This window comes from Zophobas morio, unplaced genomic scaffold, assembly GCF_036711695.1.
Source record: "Zophobas morio isolate AGI-343-1 ecotype UQ-CSIRO unplaced genomic scaffold, CSIRO_AGI_Zmor_V1 ptg000005l, whole genome shotgun sequence".
In the NCBI taxonomy this organism is placed as follows: Eukaryota; Metazoa; Arthropoda; class Insecta; order Coleoptera; family Tenebrionidae; genus Zophobas; species Zophobas morio.
In genome coordinates this window covers 5903522-5929070 of record NW_026972110.1, presented here as the reverse complement: position 1 = coordinate 5929070, position 25549 = coordinate 5903522, and the positions used below count along the sequence as shown (strand labels likewise).

Below are 25549 nucleotides of genomic sequence, written 5' to 3'. Positions count from 1 at the left end.
TAAAAATAATATTAAAGCGAAAAACTCATTGACAAAGTAAACGTAACCCAAAAACTACTAATTTCTACGAAAAACTTCAACGGTTCTTAAGGGAAAATAAACTATAAATTATACCTTTAGTTCATAAACGAAGAATTATGAAATACATTTTTATTGAAAAATATACCCCGAGATGCAGTCGGTATTGATTAAAATTCAGAGGCGAGGGAAGTTGAGTGGAAGTAACTAAAGATTTTTTTTAATATCAGGAGATGTAGCTGCCGCGAAATATAAAAAAACTTTTAAAGTTGTAGCTTACTTGATACATCATTGTTCTTAATTATAGACACATTCTTTTCATTTTTTTTCTTTAATTTTATTTTATTTTAAGGATTTGCTACATAACCACGGTAACGAAATTATGTTGCAAAAAAAAAACACTACAGTTATACAGTGTGTACTAGTAAAGTCAACCCAGCATCTCACGGTGCATTTTGGGTAGGCAGCAATTTTTTTGTTTTGTAGAGGAGACGACTGTAATTGTAAAACTTGCTTAAGGGGGTTGTCGTTTGGCTTCCATTTTGATGGTGCAATAATTTTTTTGATTCATTTCCGCAACCGTGGGTCCGACAAAAATTTATGAGGAGCTTTTTTGTAGATTATAATTATCTACCTACAACTTTTATTCATAACTTCCTGTGTAAGTAATAAAAAAGATCTGAGCGGAAAATTTGAAAAATTAGGAAATAAAAAAACATTAAAGCGAGATAACTCTTGTATTTTCAATCCTGCAAAACCAGGACGTATTTATTATTACTTACTAAATTTGAAAGTTATGTTGGAAACTGATTTGGGAGGGTGAAACGATAGTTAAGAAAAAAGTACAAGCATTAAATTTCTGGGGAAACGGAAGATTTATGGGGAATGGAAATGGGACAAGAAGTTAAGACGGCTAATGGGCGAATTATGGCTTACTGTGTAGGAACAAACAAACACACACAAAGAAGTTTTCAGTTGCACTTAATGCTCGCTTGATGTTGGTTTCATGTTTTTCAGAAGTTCTGGAAAATTTAAAATTCTAGTTTTTCTTTCAGTGTATTCGATTTAATCTTTTTGTATAGTGATTAATTGTAAAAACTTACTGAGTAGTAGTTTAAAATTGAACTGTACAATTAAATTGGTTTGGTTTAACATAGAACATGAGAATTCTTTGAAAGTTAAAAAAAAATCTGCTTGTAATAAATTTTAGATTTGTTTTATTTCAAAATTTTATTATAGAATTTTTAAACACTCATCATACGTTTTCATCGGCAACACATTTTCCAAGTACAATATCCAAAAGTTTCACACCTTTGGCAACCCTGACAAATCATAAAACAAACTAAACACTAATCGTTTATAAGGAAATACTCAAAAAAGGCAAAAATTCAATTTTTTGTAGGATTCAAAATACAAAAATTATTTTATTTCAGTCATTATTAGTTTTTCATTTTTGTGTTTATAACTCATAACTTTTTTATTATTACTGTTACGTCGAAATGTTACTAATAAAAATTTTATAGGTAATGCTGTTGCCTACAAAATTCCTCTTTGCAAAATTTTTGTCGACTCATTTACTTTCAAGATTCTGGCTCTCAGTTCCGAAAACTCAGTTTTAGACCCACGGGCGGCTCCTATACGAAACACAAAAAGTTGCTGCCCACTCAAAATGCACAGTTGCCTAGTTTTTAATGCGGATTGACTGGATTATGCAGAATATTAAAAAAAACTGTTGAGTAGAATCTTAAGCTTAATTTGGAAAGGAACGACGCAGAGATTACAAACCGTTACTTCAACAGTAAAAAGTTCAATGTTTTTCTTATCTATTACGTTTCACAATCTTTATACATATACGTATTATAAGTTTTTTTAGTGACTTTAAATATCAAAAGTATATGCATTGATTATTCTTTATACATTTTTTGTTCCAAACCAATACAATCAGAACTTGTAGTAAATACTACAAATAACATAATTAGTTAAATACCTTTACCGAAATATGTTTTTAGTGGATGTTTGTGGTTTTTACACCCACAGTTCAAAGCGGATCTGGTTTTGAATTTTAATGTTACGTTTTGTTGGAAATCACTTCAAATTTTTAGTCAAACACCGCAGTGTCAAAAGCAATAAATTGCTGTTAGCTATTTTCATGCCGAGGTAGTGGTTTTAAAGAATAAAGTGAGGAAATAAATATATTTGCCGCGTCTTTGAAATGTAGTAACGAAAAAGTTGCAGTGATTGAAAAATATTTGCATGTTGGTATTATACTGGGGGAATACCGTTAGGGGTGTACAGTCACAGCGACGGTGCCGTAGTGCAGGTGGTTTGGCGCCGCCCGATTATTACGTGCGGGTGCAGTGCGACGGGTGCGGTGCCCGAGTATCGACCGGCAGTCTGGCTGGCCGACGAGGTCTAGGCCAAAGACCCCTTAGGTCGCGACCTCACCACCCTCTTGCCGATGAGATGATTATGTTTTATAATTATATTGAAATATGCTCTTCAATATAATTTATTTCCCGTCGAAGGTTTGGTCAAGCTTATTTGTTTTGGTCAAATTTTGAATTAAGGAAGAAGTGAAATCCACTCACTACACGAGCTTATTTCGAAAAGAGAGAGACCTGGCGTATTGGATGGATGGTGGCATTGTAAATTATTTTGGTGCTTAACATACAAAGGGGAAGTTTTGTTTTTTACACACATCCTAAGTTGTTGGATACTTACCTTAGATTTTCCAACAATTGTTCACAGTTTTGTTGCATTTCTTACACTTGTAAGGAAACGCCAGGAATTGTGATTCTTTTATTATTATTATTATTTTTTAAAGGTAGTGAAAAACTACTTCGAATCATATTGAGCTGCCGTTTCCACCTTACGGAAGGAAAGGACGGAGAAAAGCCTTGTTAACGGATTCAGTTTTACTCCCGCCAAAATCGCGTGTTTAATACAATTAGTTGATTTTTGAAGGTAAATGAACAAATACGTCGCGATAAACGGTAGACATTAAATTTTTAGGATCGTGGTATCTTTGTCAACTTAAAACTGAAACATAAACAAAAATATCAATAGTTTCGATTTGGTGTAAAACACATCTCGTTAGCAAATTTTTTTTTGGTCTTTTTTTCATTAAGGCGAAAGTGGCCGTTCATTATGGTCCCAAGTGTTTTTTGCTCCATGGGATCGAATTTTTATACTTCCACCAAAAACCAGAGTTAAACAGCAGAGTTTGCGATGTGTGTTCCCAAACCATATGTAAGAACACCATCACGAAGTTCTATTTTCGGCACTTTCTGTTACATTTTATTGATGATACTATTGCCAGATATTACTTCATGTGAAAAGTTACTTTTCGCAGACGATGTCAAATTATACTTTCTCTTTATTATATCGATGGCCTTATAAATCGGGACGATGTTTTATGATTTTTAGATTCATTTTTTAAGATCACACGCTGAGGACCAGATCAATCAAATGGTGTCAACTTGGCAAATTTAAAAGCATCTTTTAATTAGCTTTCACATATCGGTGTTTTAGTTAAGACATAAAATACTCATTCATGTGATCTACATTGTAGATTGGGGACATCAGCTACTTCATATTTTTTATTTGACTTATTCCTATTCTTTTTCGAGCATTTCAGGAACCGTTTATTAAAAAACTGATCTAATATCAAATTCTCATAAAATACACGCCAAGTTTTTTTCGGCATATGCTGCCTGTCATGAATGGCTTCTGGTGCTTCTTTGAAGATGATGCTTTAGAGTTGAATGTGAAAGTGCGGTATCAGTTAGGGTCGTTCAAAATTTTCTCCTAAAGTTAACCCTTTTCCACAACAGACTTGTATCATTAGCATTACGCTGTGTTCAGTTTTAAAGGATTCAAAATATGCGTTGAAATAATTTTCTTGGAAAATAAATATGAAAAATCGAAACAAATGTTAGTGATATACTCCTGACAAGGAAAAGAGGTAGATCTAATTTTTAAAGCTGCCACAGGATTACAATATAAGTATGAACTTCTGACAAATAATGTTTATTACACTACTTCTATTTATGAATAAACACCTACGCAGGAGCGAGATGAAGATGAGTCAAGCGAAGCGGTATTGAATGTATGAAGTAATGCCCAGCTAGATAGAAGAGATCAACGCGTTGTCGGAATGTCGTTGTATATTATTTATAGTCTCTGAAATACTACAAGTTTACATGGCCCCACTAAACTTAATAATGAGGATTGCCTTGCCACCTCGATGTCTACTGCTGGGTAATCCACTTAAAACAGTCACAAAGATTTACAATTGTGGGTTTGTTTTATTAACTGCTCCATTGTCGTCTTCACAATACCCAAATTTTACAACAGCCATATAAATTTTACAACAGCCATATAACCTTGTAGTATTTCGGAGACTATACCTGCGTATGCTTTTCCAAATGCTAGTTCGCTTTTATGGCGTGTAATCTCAATTACGGCAAGTATTAGGAGCTCTATTGAAAGTATAAATAGCCATGCCATAAATCATCTTAGGTTTTCAGAACCTCGAAATTCAGGATCGGATCCGCATTCATTCGCTGAAGATATGGGTGTGGACAAAAATTGGGCTATTGTGAAGGAATTAACTCCTCCACAATTGTATGCAGTGCTAAAAACAAACTTACTCTGGGCCAACTACATTTGACCATTACTGAACTCTGCTTCATTTGATATATATGTTCTTATTAAAAAAAAAAAGAATGAATATTGGTCAATCTTAATTGTGTTTATAAGAAACAAATAGTTTAAATTGATAGTTGTATAGTAGTCCCAGAGTGACTACGACTGTATCCTATTGTGGAAGGGTTAAGTTCTCAGCGAATTAAAGCGAATCGGGCTTGCGGTAGAGTTTGCAGACCATACAAAGGAAGTCACTCTGGGACTACTATACACAAACACAAAACATTATAATAATTAATTAATAATAATAAAATAATTCCCCGGTCTTTTCTACCTGGTCTGGTTAGATTTTCAATGGCTCTTCGCTAGATTCATCTTCATCCCGCTGCTGTGTAAGTGTTTATTCATAAACAGAAGGATAATAAACATTATTTGACAAAAGTTTATACTTTTATGGTAGTTCTGTGGTGGCTTTAAAAGCTAGGTCTGTTACTCCTATTTGTAAGGACTACATGTTTTCATTTTGACAATTTGCCTTAAATCAGAGTGACATGAACGTAACGTAAACGTAAGATCTTTTTGCGTAAAAGCAACAACAGAATGCAAAAAATATCTTAAACAGTAAATTAATGGCTTCATTTCCTACAATAAGCTATTTACATGAGTCACTATGGTGACGTTTTTGTAAACGTGCGTACGGTTAACGTTAATAAAATAAAAAAAAAATCAAAAAACAAAACTTGAAGTTATCAGTTACCTACTGCTAGATTTATGAAAGGGTGTTATAAAATTACTGCAATCTCATACTATTGGTCGAAGTGTAACATTTTCAAAATATAGATTTCGAATATTCTATTGTTGGTGTTTCAAAATTTTGATTAAAATTAGAAAGTTAATCTGAATAAAGAGCATTTTATTATTTGCTTCATTTTAACATGACATTGTTCGTTTCGTGTTTTTTTTTTTCGGAATCAATAAATTTTGTAGTGTTTTTTCTGCTTTTGATTATTATCTTCGTGCCTCATTTAGATTTTGAATTATAGCGTGAACATATTACTAGTTTTAAATGGCGCTCCATCCGCGGAACGATCCCAATACTGATCCTGAAATTTATGTGAGATTTTCATTTTGAAGCAAAGATGAGATTAATTTTAAATTGAAGGAGAAAAATTGCAAATGCAAAATACTCGTACATTCGATGTGTCATTTTCAGTTAAAAATGGCTCCTATACTAGAGAATTCTAAACTGGTATTTTCTTGCTATAGTTGGCAGGTGGATGTGAACTTCAGTCATATCCAATAGGATTGCTGCTTTGGGGTTACTTAAATAACTTGAGTATTGTTACTCATAATATAAGCAGTGTTTCCCAGATTGCGTTTCACGTAAATTACGGCAAGCTTTCGTAAAATTAATTGATGTACTCTTCGTTATATTACTACATAGTCGAGCACTTGTATAAATGTTGTTATTTGGATCAAGTGTTTGTAAAAAATATGAGCTAAATTGTATTCTTCCGTGTGTATTGCGTGTGACATACGCACATTAAATTTAAAGTTACAATATGTTCAAGTGTAATAAAATCCTCCAAACTTACTGATTATGTTATAGATTTGGCGGAAGTCAAGTTATAGACTGTATTATACGCTAACCAGAATTATTATTGCTGATCGGAAATGTGACTTACTTAATTACGATATTGTTTTGTTGTATTTTTTTAGCATTTACAAATCTTTATCTTATTTTTACTTTATAGCTTTTCAAATGCTTTAATTTTACGTAATGGAAAAATGGTTTTAGAAAAATTTATTAGCGCAAAAACCAAACAGGTTTTTTTTTAATATCAGGAAATTATTTAGTTATTAAAAAGAATCTGACAAAGATGACATTATTCAGATACTTTAACTATTTCTGACTTCCGTAATATTTTCTACCTTTCAAGAATATATTTCAAAATATTAACAGTGAATGTATTTTGATTTGAAAGTGTTTAAATACCACTTAAATATGTAATGGTAATAAATAATAATAAAAAGTTTGTAAACGAATGGAACACTGCCAGAAATAGCAAAACGAAAAAACGAGTTGACCTGCTCTAGTATTTTTGTGATATGTTATAGTAAGATGCGGTAAACAAAAAATATACTTGAGTTGCTGTTGGACAAGCAAGTTATCGGGAATGAAAAAAGAAAAAAGCTAGATCAATATCCAAAGAGCAATCTTGTTAGTAGCACGGTATTAGGTGTTATACATTATTTTTGTTTAATATATGGATTATTTGTATTTTTTGTTTTTCCTGTTTATGTTCACTAACTAACCACACTAACGATTGCTAACTTTGTTCCGCAGTTATGGAACTAATTATTTAAATTTATATACAATAAAAAAATGATGATCTTCCTTAGTCATACTAGTATTTATTTAGTACTAGTACTAATAAAAACAGAATAGGCTTATTGCACAGGCGACAATAAAATGTGAGTAATGAATATTTGTATATAACAAATTTACTTTGTGTAGTTTAGTAGTCACGAAAATCAGTGGAGAAAGTGTTGTAAAACTGTACCAATTAAGACATCTAATGTTCCTGTCTTTGTCCTACACGCAATTTTGACGCAGATAAGGAAAGCCCACACTTCTTACTATTTTAAGGGCGGAAGAAGACCGAACGAGAAACATACCGTTTTACAGCATCAAAAGAATTACCTATAGAATAAGGAATAGTCTCATTCTGGCAATACTTACCGGCCGGAATAAACAACCCTAAATTTGCAAAGATTTGTTGCGCCTCTGGAAGGAGTTTTTGTTCAAGTTTTTAGAATTATTCACTAGAATAATTTTCTTGTAAAAAACGATAAAGCTTTATTATTCCGTTAACGTTCTTAAAATGACGGATCTGTTGCGCTATATAAATTGTAAATTTATCCCCCTTGTGAATTAGGGGTCGCGTATTTCGGCCAGTATCAGTTGCCAGAATGGACGTTTTTTATTGCAGATAACGGAGATTTCATCCATTGATTTTCATGATTATTGAAATATACAAAGTAAGTCGGTTAGGGCCACTAGTTTATGCAATATTTTAACTGAGCTTAAGTTAATCACGCATTTATTGAAGCGTATATCGTCATCTGAGCGTCGGTCACGTGGTACTTTTACGCCGTTTTGAAAGTTTAATCGCAATTAAATATTTAATTGAGCTTCTGTAAACCGGGCCCTAGTCTAATAACCTGAAAATAAGTCGATAAAATGCGGCTTGTTGGGTTGTTCCCTTCTTTTTTTACTTTCTGAGCGTAAGCTGCTTTCATATTTTGTTGATGAGTCATGACCTCTAGAGTCAGAAAAAATGGATCTCTCGTTTCCGTTCGTCCGTCCGTCTCTGTCCGTCGCGCCGTCTGCGTCAATTTTTGTTAGACAAATAATCTCCGAAAATACCGGACCAATTTTTGTCAATTTTTATAATTCGCAAAATCAGATTTTATAATTTTTCGAAGATGCTGCATATGTTTAATTGTACTTTAGGGGCGAGGGAAGTTCTGTTGAAATAACTTCCGACCAATTTTTGTTTTTTGTAATTTGAACACTGTCAAATAAATTTCGGTTGTTTACTAGTCCTATATGATTATATCTTTTTTTTGCTTTCATTGAATGAATTATTAACTTGTATTCTGGTTCCCTTAAATTTTCGTTTTTGCTTTATATTGTTATACAGTTGGTTTGATTTTTAGACATGGTTTATTACAGATGAAAAAAATCTCGTAGTGACGGACGATCTATGCTTAGTTTTGTGATGCGTAAGCATCGTAAATATAATATAATTAAAATTGACATTGGAAGTCAAGTAAATATGATTAAACTAATAATAATAAAGCACATTATGTAAGCCAGATTACATATGGATGTCAATGTCGCATAGTTTATGCATACTACACATTAATTTTCAAGTTTATGTAAGTTTTTAGACATTCCTTTACTAAACAAAGTGTTTTCACTTTCAAGATCATAAATAAAATCGCAATGAACTTATTTAGTATTAGTAGTAGGTACCGAATAATTTTTGATAAAATTATCAACGCTTAAAGCGGAGTTAGTCTAGTTTTTAAAAAAATTCACATGTTTACCTTTATCACAGTTTTTAATTACACAAATTTAGATAATTAATAATAACTTTTATTTCCAGTTCAAATGGACGTGTTTGTAGTACATTTTTAGTGATCAATTCTAGTTCTCAGGAAAATGTGAATTATGAACGTGAAAATTTGTGTTGCTTTTTCGTCTCTTTTTTGCTGATTTTTAATGTTAACACAGGCTAAAAGACAAATAAGAAAATGCCTATTTTGAAAAATATAGATTTTTATTTGTCCAAAAGATAACTCGTAGTTTTAAAATTCCAGCAAACTTTAATTATGTAGACGAACAGTTTATTATTAACTTGTTATTATGTACCTGAAATGTCCATCCATAATTCAGTTTCTAGCTGAGATACACAAATAATACCTGATGTTCAAATAAACAGTAGTATGGAGTTTATACATTGGTCTTGGTCAAAGTGTCTTGAAGCTTAAATTATACTTTTGTCAGATTAATTTTTGCCAAGGGTGACCAGAAACTTTACTATTAGCGTGTGCATTTTACTAAAAGTATGATTTCCATTCGACAGTCACGGACCTAAGAAAGTTTTAGACTTGTCCTCTTCAAGTCTAATTCATATGAAAAGGTGGGGTAATAGTTCTTAATAACTATTTCCCCAAAAATATTAACAAAATAATTGCATTATAGAATGAGTTGCTCATTGCAACATTAGTTTTAATTTACTCGCAACATTTCCAACGGGGTTTACTTTTGACAACATTGCTTGCTTTTGTTAATTTTTACTACGTTTTGTACCTAAAGTTGTAAGTACTGGAATACTATTAATTTTACGTATTTGTTTTAGATTGCTCCTGCAGCAAAAAAGTTATGGGGTCTCGAAGCAAAAGACGCAAAATCATTAGCATTAAATCACCTAAATCACGAACAAGTATGGAGAGATTCAACGTGGGCAGCACCAGGTAAGAAAAGTGCCAATTACTTGTGTAAAAGGTTATTATTTTGCATTTATTTTATATCGAGGAGTGCGGAAATTTTCAGTTGATTTTGACTTTTAAAAATCTTTAATTCAATGTCAGTTCGATGTTTGTAAGCCGGTTTTACACTTCTTATCTGTTTGTAAGTACGTGTAGTAAAAAACTGGTCTTTTTCGTCAGCCACTTTGCATGATTTCCAAGCCTCTTAATGTAACTGACAGTAGCAGCCTGAAGTTATGTTTAGAATGAAAAGCTATGGACCACTGTTTGAATTTTTGAGGTAATAATTAAAAGCTGTAGTCATTGAAGCGTACATACTCTCCCACAAAGGATTTTCTTTTATCTTAGGTTTCATCAGCATCAGTGAATACGAGTAGAGAATTATGAAAACTGACACATAGCATACGCAATCCAAGTTTTGGTTAAAACTGGTGTGAATTTTTTTTAGTAGATTAAAAATCATTTGTTCTCAGAAAAACATGGAATACACGGAGAGAGTACAATGAAAAATTAAAGTGGAAGTAACAGTACTCATCTTAAATTTACAGTCGTAGCTATCATAATTTATTATTTACATTTTTCGTCGTAGAGTTAAAAAAGTTAAAAATTAATAAACCAAGCTTAGGTAATTCTTATTTTACAATTACAGTAGACGATGATTGTGTAACTAATTGTAAAAGGTCGCGAACTATTTCCTACGAATGTAGTAAGTGCCAGTTACTACCGTCTTCATAAACGTGTACAGTCATGCTCTAATTAAAGCTTTATGTCTACGAGTAGTATCATTCTACAATTTTGTGCTTCATTAATAACATAAAACCAAAAAATTGATATGTAGTTAGTGACACATAATTTCCTTAGCCCCTGAAGCAAGTCTTATTCCGTACGTTGGAACATGTTCTTAAATAAAGATTTATTTAATAATGCATTACTACCATATGGTTGGTTCAGACAACTTTTATTTTTGGATATCTTCTATAAGCAGTTATAAAAACTAGAAGAGCATTACTAAAATAACAGTGAGGCCTTACTTTCAAGGATATTTTTAAATAAACTTTTATATAATAATTTTTTGTAATGACGGGATTAATTCTACTGTGGGTCCAGAATGTTGGGAAGATTAGATAAGAAGTCATTGTAAATTTAATTCATAAAATAAGTGCTTCATTCACTAATTCCTTTAACACATCGGCTATGAATAATTCTTAAGGCTGGCGTGTGGTTCGGTTTAGCCCTATACTAAATACATTGAAAACATCGTCGCGGTTTCCGGAGTTGCATTTTAAAAATATGAGATATATCGCTTTAAAAAAATTATATTTCGAATTAACAAACTTCAGTGCAGGGGACCTCCATATTTATATTCATATCTAGTATGCAGTTTTTACAAAAAAAAAAGATAAAGTTGAACAACTTTTACATCACATTTTAACCGGCACATTGATGCATTTTTTGACGAAGTGCTGAAGTTTTTTGCATTCTGAGATAGGAGGTCCCCTGGGGAAAAGTGTCAGCTTTCTTTTGATACCATTTATAATATTAAAAAATCCATGACTGAAGTAAATAACTCGCGAAAAGTCAAAATCTATTGAAACGAGAAATCGGCATTAAACGAGCTGTGATGCGGTAGCAGAATGCAGGTTTCGTTAGATTCTGACTTGGATGGAGATTTCAGTATTTTAAAAATGCAATTCCGGAAACTACGACGATGTTTTCAATGTATTTAGTATTGGGCGAAACCGAACCAGACGCCACCCTTAAAATTAAAAACGTTACCCAAACAATATTGTATCTCAGGACATATTTTTAGCAGACATTTATTTAATAAATTCTGCCATTATAAAAACAATTTTACTGGCACCTACCAAATTTCAATAAAGGTCATCAGTAGAGTGAATTCATTAACTAACTAATTAATAACTACTTTTTTCCTGAAATAAAAGTAAATATAACTGATCGGAAGCTCATTTTAACCAATGTAAGTTTTAAAAGCTTGAAACATGATGACGTTTTTTTTTCCAGTACAATAAATACAATCGTTACATGCGCGTAAGTAAAGAATAACATTAATTCACAACCTTGTAAATTATAAAAGCAGCGTATTTTTTTAAATCGAACTTTAAACCTTCTTTAGATTCTGAAATTGTTGGATATCGGTCTGTCGCTACGACAGTTTCATTTAAAAAGTTCATAATTGAAAATACACAATTACTTCGAAAGCGTATTTCCTTTTTCATTGAATTTAAAGAAAATAGGGTTCTAATAATGGTTTAGAACACTTTACTTTCCGAGCGTAAGCTAAGGAAGTAATGTAATCAAGTCCACCGGGCGACTGGCTAATTTCATTTTTTCTCATGACTCCTAGAGTACGAAAAAATAGGGCTCTCGTTTGCGTCTCTCTATCTGTCGCCTGCTCCCATCTTTATCGATTTTTATTACACAAATAATCATTGAAACTACCATACCGATTGTTGTCAGATTTGATACATATATTAGGAATATCGTGCAGATGACCAAAATTTGTCAGATCATCCTCACTAACAATGATATGACGTCATCTCCAAATTTTACAATAGCAAATAATATTTAAATTTTTTAAAATAACCTACTTCTTCACCTGTAGTTTATGAATCCGTGTTCAGTTTTTACCTTTGGCATCCAGATTTTTGGAAAAGAAATTAAAACTTCATAACAACATTTTACAATTTCATTCTGAAATTGCAAAACCGAATACTGTAAAATTTTGCAAACGTTTTAAAGTTACCGGATGCATGGTAAATCATTAATCCAGATTTATCCATTTACGGCGCTCTTAAAAATTGATGACGTCATTTTATAATTTTAGCGAATAAATGTTATTTAATAAAAATGTTTTATTAAATGAGATGTACCTGCATGTGTGATTTATGAATCCACCTTGATTAATTAATCTCCTCCCAAACAAAGTTGATTCGTCATCTCAAAATTTTACCCAATAAATCTAAAATATGCACAGTATTAAGAATCTATACTTGTGGCTTATCAATGCATTCATATTTTTTAGAATTGCTTATTTTTACTCAAAAAATAATGAATGGGGCGGTTTATTTTATTGCCCATTCCATTATCCCAAAAATTTGAAGATTCACTATTGTCATTAATAGGATTACAATGCACCTATTCATTGCATTGCATTGCATTGATTGATACGCGTGTCCTTGGTAAAATGTTGATGACGCAATCTTAAATTTGTTGTATGGAAAAATGTACTACAAACATATGCATACAATGCATTTTACCTATGCTTTTAACAATTTAACACACATACATTCGTTTGAAGTCGTAAAGTTCGTCATCAAAAATTAATAAATAAATAAAACTTTCAAAGTTAAATTTTATAATTTTTCGAAACTGTTTGTTCGATTGTACTTTAGGGGCGAGGGAAGTTCTTTGACCAATTGCTTGAGTGCTAATACGATTTTAATAATGTATATGCAAATTATTACACTTCCACGGTGCGTCCCGAAATTTTCTTGAAGGAATGCAACACAGATTTTTGTCCCAGAACATTCGTCAATTCACTGTGAAAATCTAAAATAAAAACACAACTATTTAGGAGTTCTTTTTAACAATATTTTGTCTTTTTAGGATTGCCACTGTGTCAGTGGACCCAACAAAATTAGATTACTTGCAGTGCGTAATAACTACATTTTAAAATTTCACTTTGCCACATCTTTGATAAAAATACAAATGGGCGGACTCTTTTATATTCTGACATAAAACGCTTCTAGCTCTATTTAGAACAATTATTGTTAATTTTATTTCGGTTACGATAAAGTTGTGTTAACAATAAAATATGTATCAAGAATTTAGTTTCAAAGTCCTAGTATTTCAACAACTATGTATTATAGATCCAGAAGTATTCACAGTCACAAATACAAAATTTGTAATTCTATTTACAAAATGTGGATCAATATTAGTCATATCAGCATTTATTGATACTTCACTCTAAGTGTCGTTGATACAGCTGTACGTTTGCCAAGCAAGCTTCGAAAATAATAAATCGTATAGGCCATCAATCACCAACATCGTAAAATGAACACGTTTCAGCAGAGGTCGTAATTTTTACAAAGATACTGGTTGACAAAACTGTAGCAAGTTGCAAACGTAGCTTGTATGATTTGTTGTTTGCCAAGCCTAACTTTACTACCGTTAACTGCTTCTCGCGTAGATTTTTTAGTGTTTTAAGATGTACCATATTTTTAAGGTTCCATATTGAATATGACATAAATATGAATTTAATCTAAAAACAGTAGTCACATTGCTAGCTATACATTATTAGTTTTTTGACATAGTGAACTATAATACGTTCTGCATATGGCTTTTACTAAAAAAATAAAGGTCACCGTGTTGTTCTAGCGACTACTCAGCTTATTGACTAACCATAATTTACATTCAATACACTCACAAGCGAATGAAAGGGGATACTAATTAATGCAGATTGATTTTTGTCGCTTTTGATATGTCTGGAAAATTTTGTTTACAGTTTTTGCCATAATTAACTTTGAACTGTTTCGTAGTGTGTGTGGTAAGTGTTTTCACCAGCCGAGGCGCCGAAAGTAACCGTAAAATTAATATATTACGGATCATCTTTTATTTTGAATTTTTGCAGTTGAGGATTTTCATGATGCTTAATAGAACTCGGCTAAGGATAAATTTAAAAATTAAAAAATATTTTCTCTTAATTTTTAAAAATTTGCATGAAATAAAACCATTTCTCAACATACAACGCTGTTACACACGATGATATAGTTTTTCTCTTTTCCGTATCTAACAAAGTAAACACATTTCATTTCCCAACCTACAGTATGTCACAACAGATACAATGTGGTCCGTAAACAAAAAATACGTGCATTTATAGAACAATAACAATTATACTAGAATGATAAGTATTAAGGGTGGCGTCTGGTTCGGTTTCGCCCAATACTAAATACATTGAAAACATCGTCGTAGTTTCCGGAATTGCATTTTTAAAATACTGAAATCTCCAACCAAGTCAGAATCTAAGTAAACCTGCATTCTGCTACTGCATCACAGGCGTTTAATGCCGATTTCTCGTTTCAATAGATTTTGACTTTTCGCGAGTTATTTACCTCAGTCGTGAATTTTTTAATATTATAAATGGTATCAAAAGAAAGCTGACACTTTTCCCCAGGGGACCTCCTATGTCAGAATGCAAAAAACTTCAGCACTTCGTCAAAAAATGCATCAATGTGCCGGTTAAAATGTGATGTAAAAGTTGTTCAACTTTATAATTTTTTTTTGTAAAAACTGCATACTAGATATGAATATAAATATGGAGGTCCCCTGGACTGAAGTTTGTTAATTCGAAATATAATTTTTTTAAAGCGATATATCTCATATTTTTAAAATGCAACTCCGGAAACCGCGACGATGTTTTCAATGTATTTAGTATAGGGCTAAACCGAACCAGACGCCAGCCTTAAAGTGTATTTCCGCAGCCGGCAACGACAAACCATTAAATGTTTCCGTTCTGGTACCAAATTATTAACTATATAAAGGTGTCATTTCAATTGGAAGATCAAGTAACATTGACAGTAGCATTAGTTTTAATTAAAATGGGATTGGATAATTAGTTTGTAAAATACTTAGGTTACATTTTACTTTATTGTTTAAATGATCAAATAATAGTTGTTTAAAAGCAAAATATTACAGGTTGCCAGATGAATTATTTTTCTTAATTATAGGCCAGAAAATTTCCATTCATATTAGGATTTCGATTCGACAATTGCGTTATGTTTTAACACAGTATTATTATAACATTTGGACAATGAAAACTTTTTATGGAAACCAAAAACTTTTCGAGCATTAATTGATTAATTTTATATTCATTACATGTATCACAATTGATAGGATACAAACTATGAGGTTCATATTTTTCCTCTGTTGTCTTTTGTCTGTTTAAAATCAGTAGACAAATAATCTCTGACACTTAACAACCGTTTAATTTTAAGTGTTCTGACGTTAGCGTGAGATTCAAAATTTGTTTCATTTATGCTTCCAAAAATTCCATTTCAAAGTGTGTTAAGTGAACAACGCGATGCATTTTTTTATTTATTGTTGTCAAAAAACAATCCTTTTAAATTTTGGCAAAATACATTGATTTTTAGGGATTACAGCACATATATCACAGAAAGTGGATCACGCCATAAAAAATATTTATTTAAAAGTTAGAGACTTACTTGGAGAGTTACTTGTTTTTTAAAGACGACTTATTTTGTACACTATTTTATACTACAAAAATGGCTTTAGATTAGCGATTTATCATGTTTAAATAATTAAAACATTTGCAAGATTTTCAGATCAATCGATTTTTTATTTTGTAAAATAAGTTTTAATATTTGCTTCTACATTTTTTTTTTCAGAAATCTAGAATACAAGAAGCATATTATTTTATAACATTTAAATACGGTACCCAGTAAGGATCCTTGGTAAAATTTTGAGAATACGCCATCAAATTTTTGTGGGGGATGAACAAACAGATTTTAGTTGGCGTTTAATTAATCATTTACACAATGGCGGTAAAGTACACCCGAAATTCCACAGTGGTCGGTCTGGTCAGGTCAGTAGTTTGAGTGTTTACATGTGTGACAAAGTCGCCACATATGGGAACGTATAGAAAATAGCCTTTTAATACCTGCTAGTATAGAACGAAAGCGGAATTTTAGCCTCCGAACATCTATCGTTAGCAAAGTATTTGTCAGCTCTATGAGTACCGTTACTCGATCGAACTAGAAAGTAAAACAAGTAACGAACGCCGACTGCTTAAATCTTTCAACAAAATTGGCTCTTATTAGAGCTAAACGAGTACCTATGTTGCGTACAAAATTTTAAATGCAACTCGACAACTTCACAATCGTGCGGAATGGTTTATGGCAAGAAGGGCCAAAGTCAGTTGATAGGCGCAACAGCGGCAACGTGTCGTACCAGAAGTACGATTTTAGGCGGAACCAAGGGTATTCAGTGATTCGAATGTTCGTTTATGAATCGTTGAATTGAGTGCATGTAGTCCAAGAAATACTAATAAATAACTATTAAATTTTTACCGTTTAAGTTATTATTTTAAAGTACACGTAAACATTTAAAGTAATTTTCAATGAACATAAGATCTAAAAATATTAAGAGAACGCGTTGATGAATGTGGTGCTATTAAATATGTACTTCTTAAAGCTCGCTCGTTGTGTGAAAATACTAGCACTATATTTTGCGAATAACATATAAAATACTGATGAAAAAATGGGAAACTTATGAATATAGCCTCTTCATTCACAAATTAATAATAGTTTCGAAGTATTTTTTGGCGTCTATGAAGTTTTAAACGAAGAGACACGTAGTTAGTGGTGCTTTATCAAAGGTGAAAATGGATTAATTAATAAAATCTAACATTGTAAACATGTTTGTAATGCATAACAAAAATGATGTACATCGTAATGTTCGTTACGTAGTAGTATATGTAAATTGTCCGCAACGGAGTCAATATACTGCAAGCCTACACTGTGTTACAGCATTTCAAATAATTAAGTCTCCAGAGAGCAATCTAGATTTATTTATTAGAATTAAAAAAAAATCTGATTCCTGGTTTACACAGAAGCTTTTCGTTGCGATAGTTCGCAACGATGACTGATTGAATTTGGATTGCCCAGGGTAGTTGCTAGGGTAACAGACGCCGACGTGACCATGGAGACTGCTGCCGACGCCCGGCACGCCCATCACAAACTGAACATCGAGTGCAAATTGAATACTCTCTGGTGAAGCTTTTCCGCCTCTAAATTCGCTTCCCATAAAAAAGCTTTATTTCCGTTTACACTGAATGCTAAAAAAGTGTGAACTTGGCAGCAAACACGCAAATTATTCAATGTATTTTTTGTGAAGTAACGGTGATTCATTAAAATTAATTTATTATATTTGTGTTTTTTAACACTAATGGGTTTTGTACACAGCATTAGTCACTCTTGTGACTACATTAAAAAAAATCCTCGAATTGGAAAAATTAAACTAACTTGATTTTCAGTGTGGCTTCTTGTTGGAAGTTTTTTTGATTTTCCCTTAATGCACCTCACATTTACAGTTAAATCTGTAACTTGAACAAATTATCAAAACAAAATTCCTTTTTAATTATCCATAAAAATTCTAGTAGATAGCTCAGCCTTTTCACAGTGACACTACCTAAGTCTGTATAAACGTATTAACACGAGTTGCATCATAGGAACAAATTTGAAATTTTTCAGTTCAGTGTTGAATGTGAGAATTACTTATACAGTTTATTTTATTGTTTAATTCAGCAACGATTTATCTATTTTCTCGAAATTCGGGATACGCAATATTGCTGTCACTAATCTTATATTGTGTTATTTAAAACTGAAGCATACAACGTAACATGCAAAAGCAAAATGGAGTATTGCAAAAAATAAATATGCAGAATCAAATTTTGCAACATGTGTTAGAAATGGGACTTTGTCGAGGGAGTTCTTTCTGAATAACCTTGGATATTTTTTTTTTACTATGTGGTGGCATTAGATACTCTTTTATAAAATATTTGCCAAGAGAGTAGAGTTACCGTTCAGTACGTACATTATAATTCTGGATGTTAAAACCAGAAGATTTCAAATTTACTCTTAAAAGTGCAGCTCATATAGAAATCACTTTATGTCGAGTGTTTTTCTGGCGTGTCTTCCGTCGTTTTATTGAATTTGTTGCACGGTATATGATAAATTTTTGTGTTAAAATAAGAACGTAACAGCATTCCTTATTCAGTTGTTACCTTTATTTCTAACAACTCATCTTTATTTTTACCGTTGCATGCACTCTATGTTCTAAAAAAAATAATAATAAATTTAGATCATCGAAACTTACATCTTCTGCACATATTACATTATGGATTTTCGACGTTGATTTGTTTTGATTTAGGGATTTATATCCAGGAGTAAGTATGCACTAGCGCAACGGGATGTGCAGTGTGTGATTTGTTATTGACAGAAAAAATATATACTGTTCCATCATGTACTAGTGACACAATTACGAATAATAAAGCTAGAATTGTGCTTAGATCAAATTTTTTAACGTTTGTGATGCTTCCTGGGAAGACTTAATCTAATCTTTATTGGTCTCTAAATAAGAGTTCCAATGTTGGTAAATTTTATTGTGTAAACAAATATTTCAAATTACTTCCTTAAAATGAGCGATTTTGTCAGCCATACAAAATTGTGTTAGCGGTATCGTCACTTTTAATGAAATTAGTCGGAACAGTCGATTATGTGCTAAATGCTAAAACAGGAATACCAATTGAGTTGACATTGAACGTTAGGATTTCAAAAATCTATCATAGTAAAAATTATGATCAGTTGTTGCATTTCTCGAAAACTTTTTCTGGTTATTCTAGCCACATTTGCAAAAAAAGCAGCACGAACCACCAAAAGTTTCCAAAGGTTATTTAGATAAGCAACGCAATCGAGTTTTCTGTATAATTTGAAATAAACTCAATTGCGTATGCAATGATACATATTCAGCAAAAGGTACCTACGTCGTTATGCTTCTGCAGGTAAACCTGAAAGCTTACATTTTTTCTTCCGAGCATACGCTAAAGACGTGTTGCAATAGGGTTCGTTTGGGAAATGGTTTATCCCATCGTTTCTTGGCGTTTCCCTTTTCCTATCTGTCGTTTGTCAAATAATCTCCGAAATTATTGAATAGATTGTTGCGAAATTGTAGGTTTCTATTAAGAATATTATGTAACAGCTAATTTGTCTTGGTCATCCCTACTATTAGTTTGATGGCATCATCTCAACATTTTGCTAGGTAAATCCTGTTTAAATTTTATGACAAAAATGTGCTCTTACACCTGTGGCTTATTAAGCCATTCTGAGATCGCTAGAGTTGCAATTATTTAAGATCGTGATTTCTGACTTAACATTAAGATTTCTTTTCCAAGAAGTTGAAGTTTTTCGTTGGGAAGATACACATACTCGGGGATTTATTTTCTTTCTTGTCACTTTTTATCGGTTAATTTTGTATTTTGGGCAGAAGAACTGAAAGTGAACTGAAACAAAATTAATGTTGTGGTATCAAACATGCATGGCTGTGGCAGTTAATTCTTCAGAAGTGGAGTTTTGTATTCAGTTGCTTTTATATATTCTTAGTTACAAAGATGATTGTAAATCAAATTGTGAATAGAGATCTAGAACTAATTTATGGACCAATTTGTTATGTTACATCTTGCAAATTTTTACTAGGTGCTTCATTTCAACCAATAGATTAAATAACTACATACTTGCACGGGCAACAAATTACACTATTAAGAATCAATAAAAAAGATCTGCTTAGGAAAATACTAACATCCGCAGTAACACTTTCGGTTTTTGCTGGAAACGAAGACCATTTGTGTTTGTTGAACGAGTGTGCCCTTTTTACTGATATTTTATTTTTGAAAAAGTTTCTTATTTCCCAAAATAAAATAAAACGAAATTTTCTGCATATTAAGATTTTCAAGCATGTTTGGAAATTTCGTAATCTTACGATCAATAGTTCGAAATTTGTTCTATGGTAAAGATTGTTTTATCAATAAATTTTGCTGTAAAGTGGCAAGGAAAAATCGATTCTTCCTTTAGTTGGAGTATGTGAGATTACACTGTAACTGCTGAAGTTTGAGAGTAATCGACATCAAATCTAATATAACTTGCCAAAAAATTGCGATGCTGAAATTTCGTGTTACTATAATGAAGCACTAACCTAATAATAATAACAACAAAAAACACAGCTATCTTCTAGTACTGGGAAACCGGAAGTATTGCTTTGATTTTACGATATCACTAAAGTTTTATTTTGTGGACTTCCCGTTGCCTAAAGTAGTCGTAATACGTAGAAATCAAACTAAATACTGACACGAACCCAACTGTGATCCTAAGCAAGTAAACTGTAGAAGTGGCACAATGTGGTATCATAGGGCAAGTGGTGTTCTGTCCTTGTGCAGAATTTTATTTGTTGAGAGTTAATTATCCACCTGTGATTTTAATCCAAAGTAGTTTGTTTCTTTTCCTAGTCACTAAAGTCTTTATAGCGTTAATTTCTACCTAAAAGCGTGATATTTTAATTTGGTTTTTGGCTTTATGGTCAAGATTTAAAGTCTTGCGTACTGGTGATGTAGGAAAAAAAAATGGAATACATTTGTTTGCGTTTTACTTAATAGGGTAATTTTGACGAGTGTCTAATTTCACGTTTTCTAGCCTTTGCACAATTAGTATAATTGTGTAATTTCTCGCAAACAGGTTGTGTGTCTGTTCATGATTTTAACAGACTGATAATCTCCGAAACTACTATACTGATAACTGTGAAGTTTTCAATGTACTTGAAGGCGATACACGCCATAATCAAAATTTGACCGTTCACTTCCATAAATAGTTTGATGGTGACTTAAAAGTTTTGGTAAGTAAATCTCGCTTGAAATTTTTATTGTTATGCTCCTTTATCTGTAGTTAATAATGTATCAATATTTTTAACCTACGCGTACCGGTTATAGTAAAAAATAATAATAAATAAATGAAATTGGTAGCATGAAATTTCACAATTTACATATATTTAATATATTAGAACCTACATAAACAACTTTTAAATTTTGGTATTACAATAATTAATATTTTATTTTTTTGTTATGGTATAAATTATTAATAAGTAAATCTTCACTAAAATGTACGAACTACTTATGCAAAATTAACCACGTTTCAGGAGCGAGGGAAGTTCTAACTTGAGCATTTTTCTTGTTATGGTTTTATTATTTCGTTTTTGAACTAAATACACTAATGACAACATTGTTACAATGTACGCTAATTGGCTCGGTGGTAGACGTTCGTTTTTCATGTGAACGTCCTTGTTAGATTCTCGTATTTATATTATTTTTTGTCATTTCAGAAACCAAATGTAATACTCTAAACGTCTTAAGACAACGTTGATATTCTTGCATTATACATATAAAATTATGTAATAAATTGCTATTTAAAAATACGCTTTAACTGACATAATGTATTTTAGAGAAGAGGAAAGTTCTATCTCCATAACTTTAGACCAATTTTATAGAATGCAAATTTTAGTTAATATTTGCAGCATACTGGACCTCACTGTCCTGATGCGAGTTTTCATTTATCTATATGGGTCTTTAAATGTTAAACTTGAGTGTTGTTAGGAGATACGTGCAAAAGGAACATGCTTTTTCAATTAATACCTTAAAATACTTATCTCGACGACAACGAGTGGATATACTATATTTGACAGGAAATTGGGTTAACTTTAAAAAGTGTATTGTAAATAAAAGTTATAACACATTTTAATTAGGGCGGGAATTCCAAAGATTTATTGTTAGTCACACTGTAACGTACAGAATTCTCCCCAGACATCTCCTACTTATTGATATAAAAACTTCTGTTACCTGTTTTCTCCAATGGACAAAAATTTATTAGTCTGTTAATTGTAATTCTGATAACATTAGATGTGGAACGGAAACAACCACTTTGGCTCACTGCCACAGCCAAACAGTTAACCCTAGACAAATAAAATTTCGTACAAATATAGAACACCACTTGTTAGTAAATCTTAGGTGAACAGCAAATGTGTCACATACACTTTTGCAGTACATTTGCATAGGATCGTAAAGCCTATCACTAGCAGCTTATATAATGTTCTCATGCTATTTTTCCTAAAACTGAACAAGATTTAACACGAAATATTTGGTTTTTGTAAATGAAAGTAAGTTTTACAAACTTTTCACTACATTTATTGCCAACAGTTAATATTACCTTAAAGTAAATTTATGCTTCTGTTCTTTTTTGTCATTTTTTTGGTCAACAGTTTTTTTGGTAACCATGTAATTTGATTTTTTTTTTTTTCAGAACATGCAGTCTCCGCTTCCCTTGCTATGGGTCGACGAGGAGGCTTCGTTGGAGGCGACACTGGCAGCATACTCTCGCCACGGGGGTCAGACAACGGCGGTCTCGGCGTCAAAATGGTGGAATATGTATTGGGTGGTTCACCAACCAACAAGGACAACATTGGTTTGGAACCTCGAATGCGTGCCTTGCACTTGGTTGATGATAAAGACAAAGATAAACCACAAAGCCCAAAAGAAGAAGTCAATGGACAACCTGTTCAAAATGGCCAAGTCTCTGAGGATGAGAAGGGTTTCAAGTGAGTGTGAAATTAAAATTTGTCACATCCAATTTTGTGCGCAAATTTTTCATAACCTCTAAATTCATTAACGCAGAAAATGTGGGAGTCAAATAAACGATGGCCTTTTAATGTGTATTAATACTGTGTTGGAGCTACTAAATACACGATCGACTTGTAGAGTGGAATATATGAGAAGAACATGTTGAGCTAGTTAGGCTGTGACCATTAACGCATCATTCGCGTTCTGAACTAGAAGCGTTCTAAAAATATGAGCAAAACAAAAAAAACACTGATAAACTATGAAAAGACGAAACGACACATTATTGGGTTAAGCCATGAAGGAAATACGACGCAGAATGGCGTACATCGCTGACGGTATAGTGCTCCAACTAAAATAGTGGTTTGATGATTCTGACTTTTCCAAGCCCTTCGTATGCAAACAAGGAGCATTTTAAATTAATACCGCTAAAGATACGCCGGCTTGTTAGAAGCATGTCGGCCAAATACAACAAAGAGACGCTCCTTAAGTTTGGGATGGTGTCCTAAATAGGCATTTAATAAGCTATTACTCGTTGAGAAGGGTATTGGAGGAGTCAAATGCGTAAACAACTGTTCTTTTTGGTGTACTGTACTACCCTAAATTTGCAAATGGACTCTAGTCTACTGCGGCGTTTTATTAGTGTGTTCTTCTCAAAATACTTCCACTCTATTTGTAAGCAAATTCTTAAAATATGGCGAGGACTCACAGTTCGTGTTAATTCCTTAACGGAAAAAAATAAATTATTATTAGCAGAAATGCAGTCGTGTGTGATCTACTTTTTTTAAAGGGGATTTAGATTACTTTTAGATCGGATTATGTGTTTTCTTTCACAACTTGCATATCGTGCTATTTTGTTAGAGATGCGTTTCTGTTACTTTCTGTATTTGTTTAGTCCGCAGTTCAGTGATAGCGTTCTTCTCGGCTGTTCCATATTTTAGCGACATGGATTTGTTTTGTTTTTCTGGACGTTTATATTTAGCTTCGTAGAAATTGTATGTAGAATTTTCTTGCGTAGACGCCCACATGTTTATAGAAACAAACCTGTCATTTGAATCTTTCTGGACTAGTACAGTCTTCGGGAGAATTTGAATTTTTAGTTATATTTGTTTTCGAGTATTAAAAAAAAAACTGATTTTACAACAATGTGCACCTTAAAAAAATTGTATAGTTTGTGTGTGATCAAAATTTTTAAAAAAGAAAGATATAAAAATTTCAGGATTTCTTAAGAGATTACAGAGATAATCCAACACAATGATCATCTATAGCAATTATAAAACAAAAAGAGGCGTGAAGGCAATATTGAACTGCTCCGGCAGTGTATTTTCAAACTACCTCAAAATTCGTATTTGATACCATGAATGAGTCGTTGAATATTAAAATTGTTTCACTGTGCAAGAACGTTAACATCGGCTGATCAGTTCGTTTAACATTTCCACCTAGATTTTAAATTTGTTTCATCTTGATTTATTCAACTCTTAAATAAATAAATTGTTGCAAATAAGAATAAGAACTGCATATCTTCTTGAATTTTTAAAATGTGTGAGGTAACGAGCGCTGACAACGGTGTAAGTATTGTTTTAATTTGTCATTTATTTCGTCAGAGATTTGCGCATATGTCTGCTATGAAGACTATGCTTTAAACTTGTTTGCTTAAACCTTCGTGATCTGAAGAATCAATATTGGTACAACAAATTTCAAGATCATTCAACGCATGACACATCACCAAATCCATCTTTCAATGAACATTATGTATCCTACTCATTAATTCAAAACCGTCTGCTCGCCGTCTTTCCGCTAAACTTTGAATCTGTTCAGTTGAGCAAACGCCAGTTCGTTATTCCTCGGCTCAAGGTCTGAAATCTACCTTGGGTCGAGTCAATGACACGTGCATGTTTTGTTCGTCGGTTGTCAAGGTGATGGTCTCCCCACTCTTATCTTCGATTCTGCTCAGATGATCGCAATTCACTCAGCGAACGCTAGCGCCACCTAGTGGTGATTTACGGTTTATTTTATGGAAAACTGCGGCAAGTTCGACACCGGCCGGAATGTGGCGCCCTCTCATTTCTATTCTTGGCTCGCTGTTGGAAGTAATTATGCTGTGGGTTTTGATTATTAATAAACATTTGGTTTTTTTAATTCTACACATTTGCGTCAAGTATTTTGACTACAGTGCTAAGGGCATTGACGAGTAAATGAACGAACATGTCTTTTAAACTTTCGACTTTATAGAATGGAGAAAGGAAAGTAGTAAATTATTTAATTTCGAATGAATTTGAATGATCGGTTTAATATTAGGCACACTGCAAAAATTACGTAACGTTGGTAGTAACGTGAAATTTAAATAAGAATTTTGCCGAAGTGTATACCTACAGAAGTAGTAACGCCGTGTTAGATTTTTCTTTCATAAATCACGGATTCATTAATTTAACCATGACAGTTGTACAGGAACTTTTCAGTGTATAGTTAGTATTAGTCGAATTTTATTTAGCCTTTAACATTCTGACCAGACATACAAGGTTAGTTCGAAGTTTACGTTCTGCTATGAATTAAAAGTTTCATAAATTTCAGATT

At 32.4% G+C, this 25549-nt stretch overlaps 1 protein-coding gene across 6 annotated transcripts in view; it reads left to right on the top strand.

The window, feature by feature from the left end:
• LOC135122482 (maternal protein pumilio-like) overlaps positions 1-25549 on the top strand; it is an 80237-nt gene that overhangs the window by 17416 nt on the left and 37272 nt on the right. For all 6 annotated transcript variants that reach the window (XM_064046682.1, XM_064046681.1, XM_064046680.1 and 3 more), the window contains 2 exons: positions 9597-9711; positions 22662-22956. In XM_064046682.1, the coding sequence (XP_063902752.1) occupies positions 9597-9711; positions 22662-22956 (410 nt within the window). The remainder of the gene's footprint in view (positions 1-9596; positions 9712-22661; positions 22957-25549) is intronic.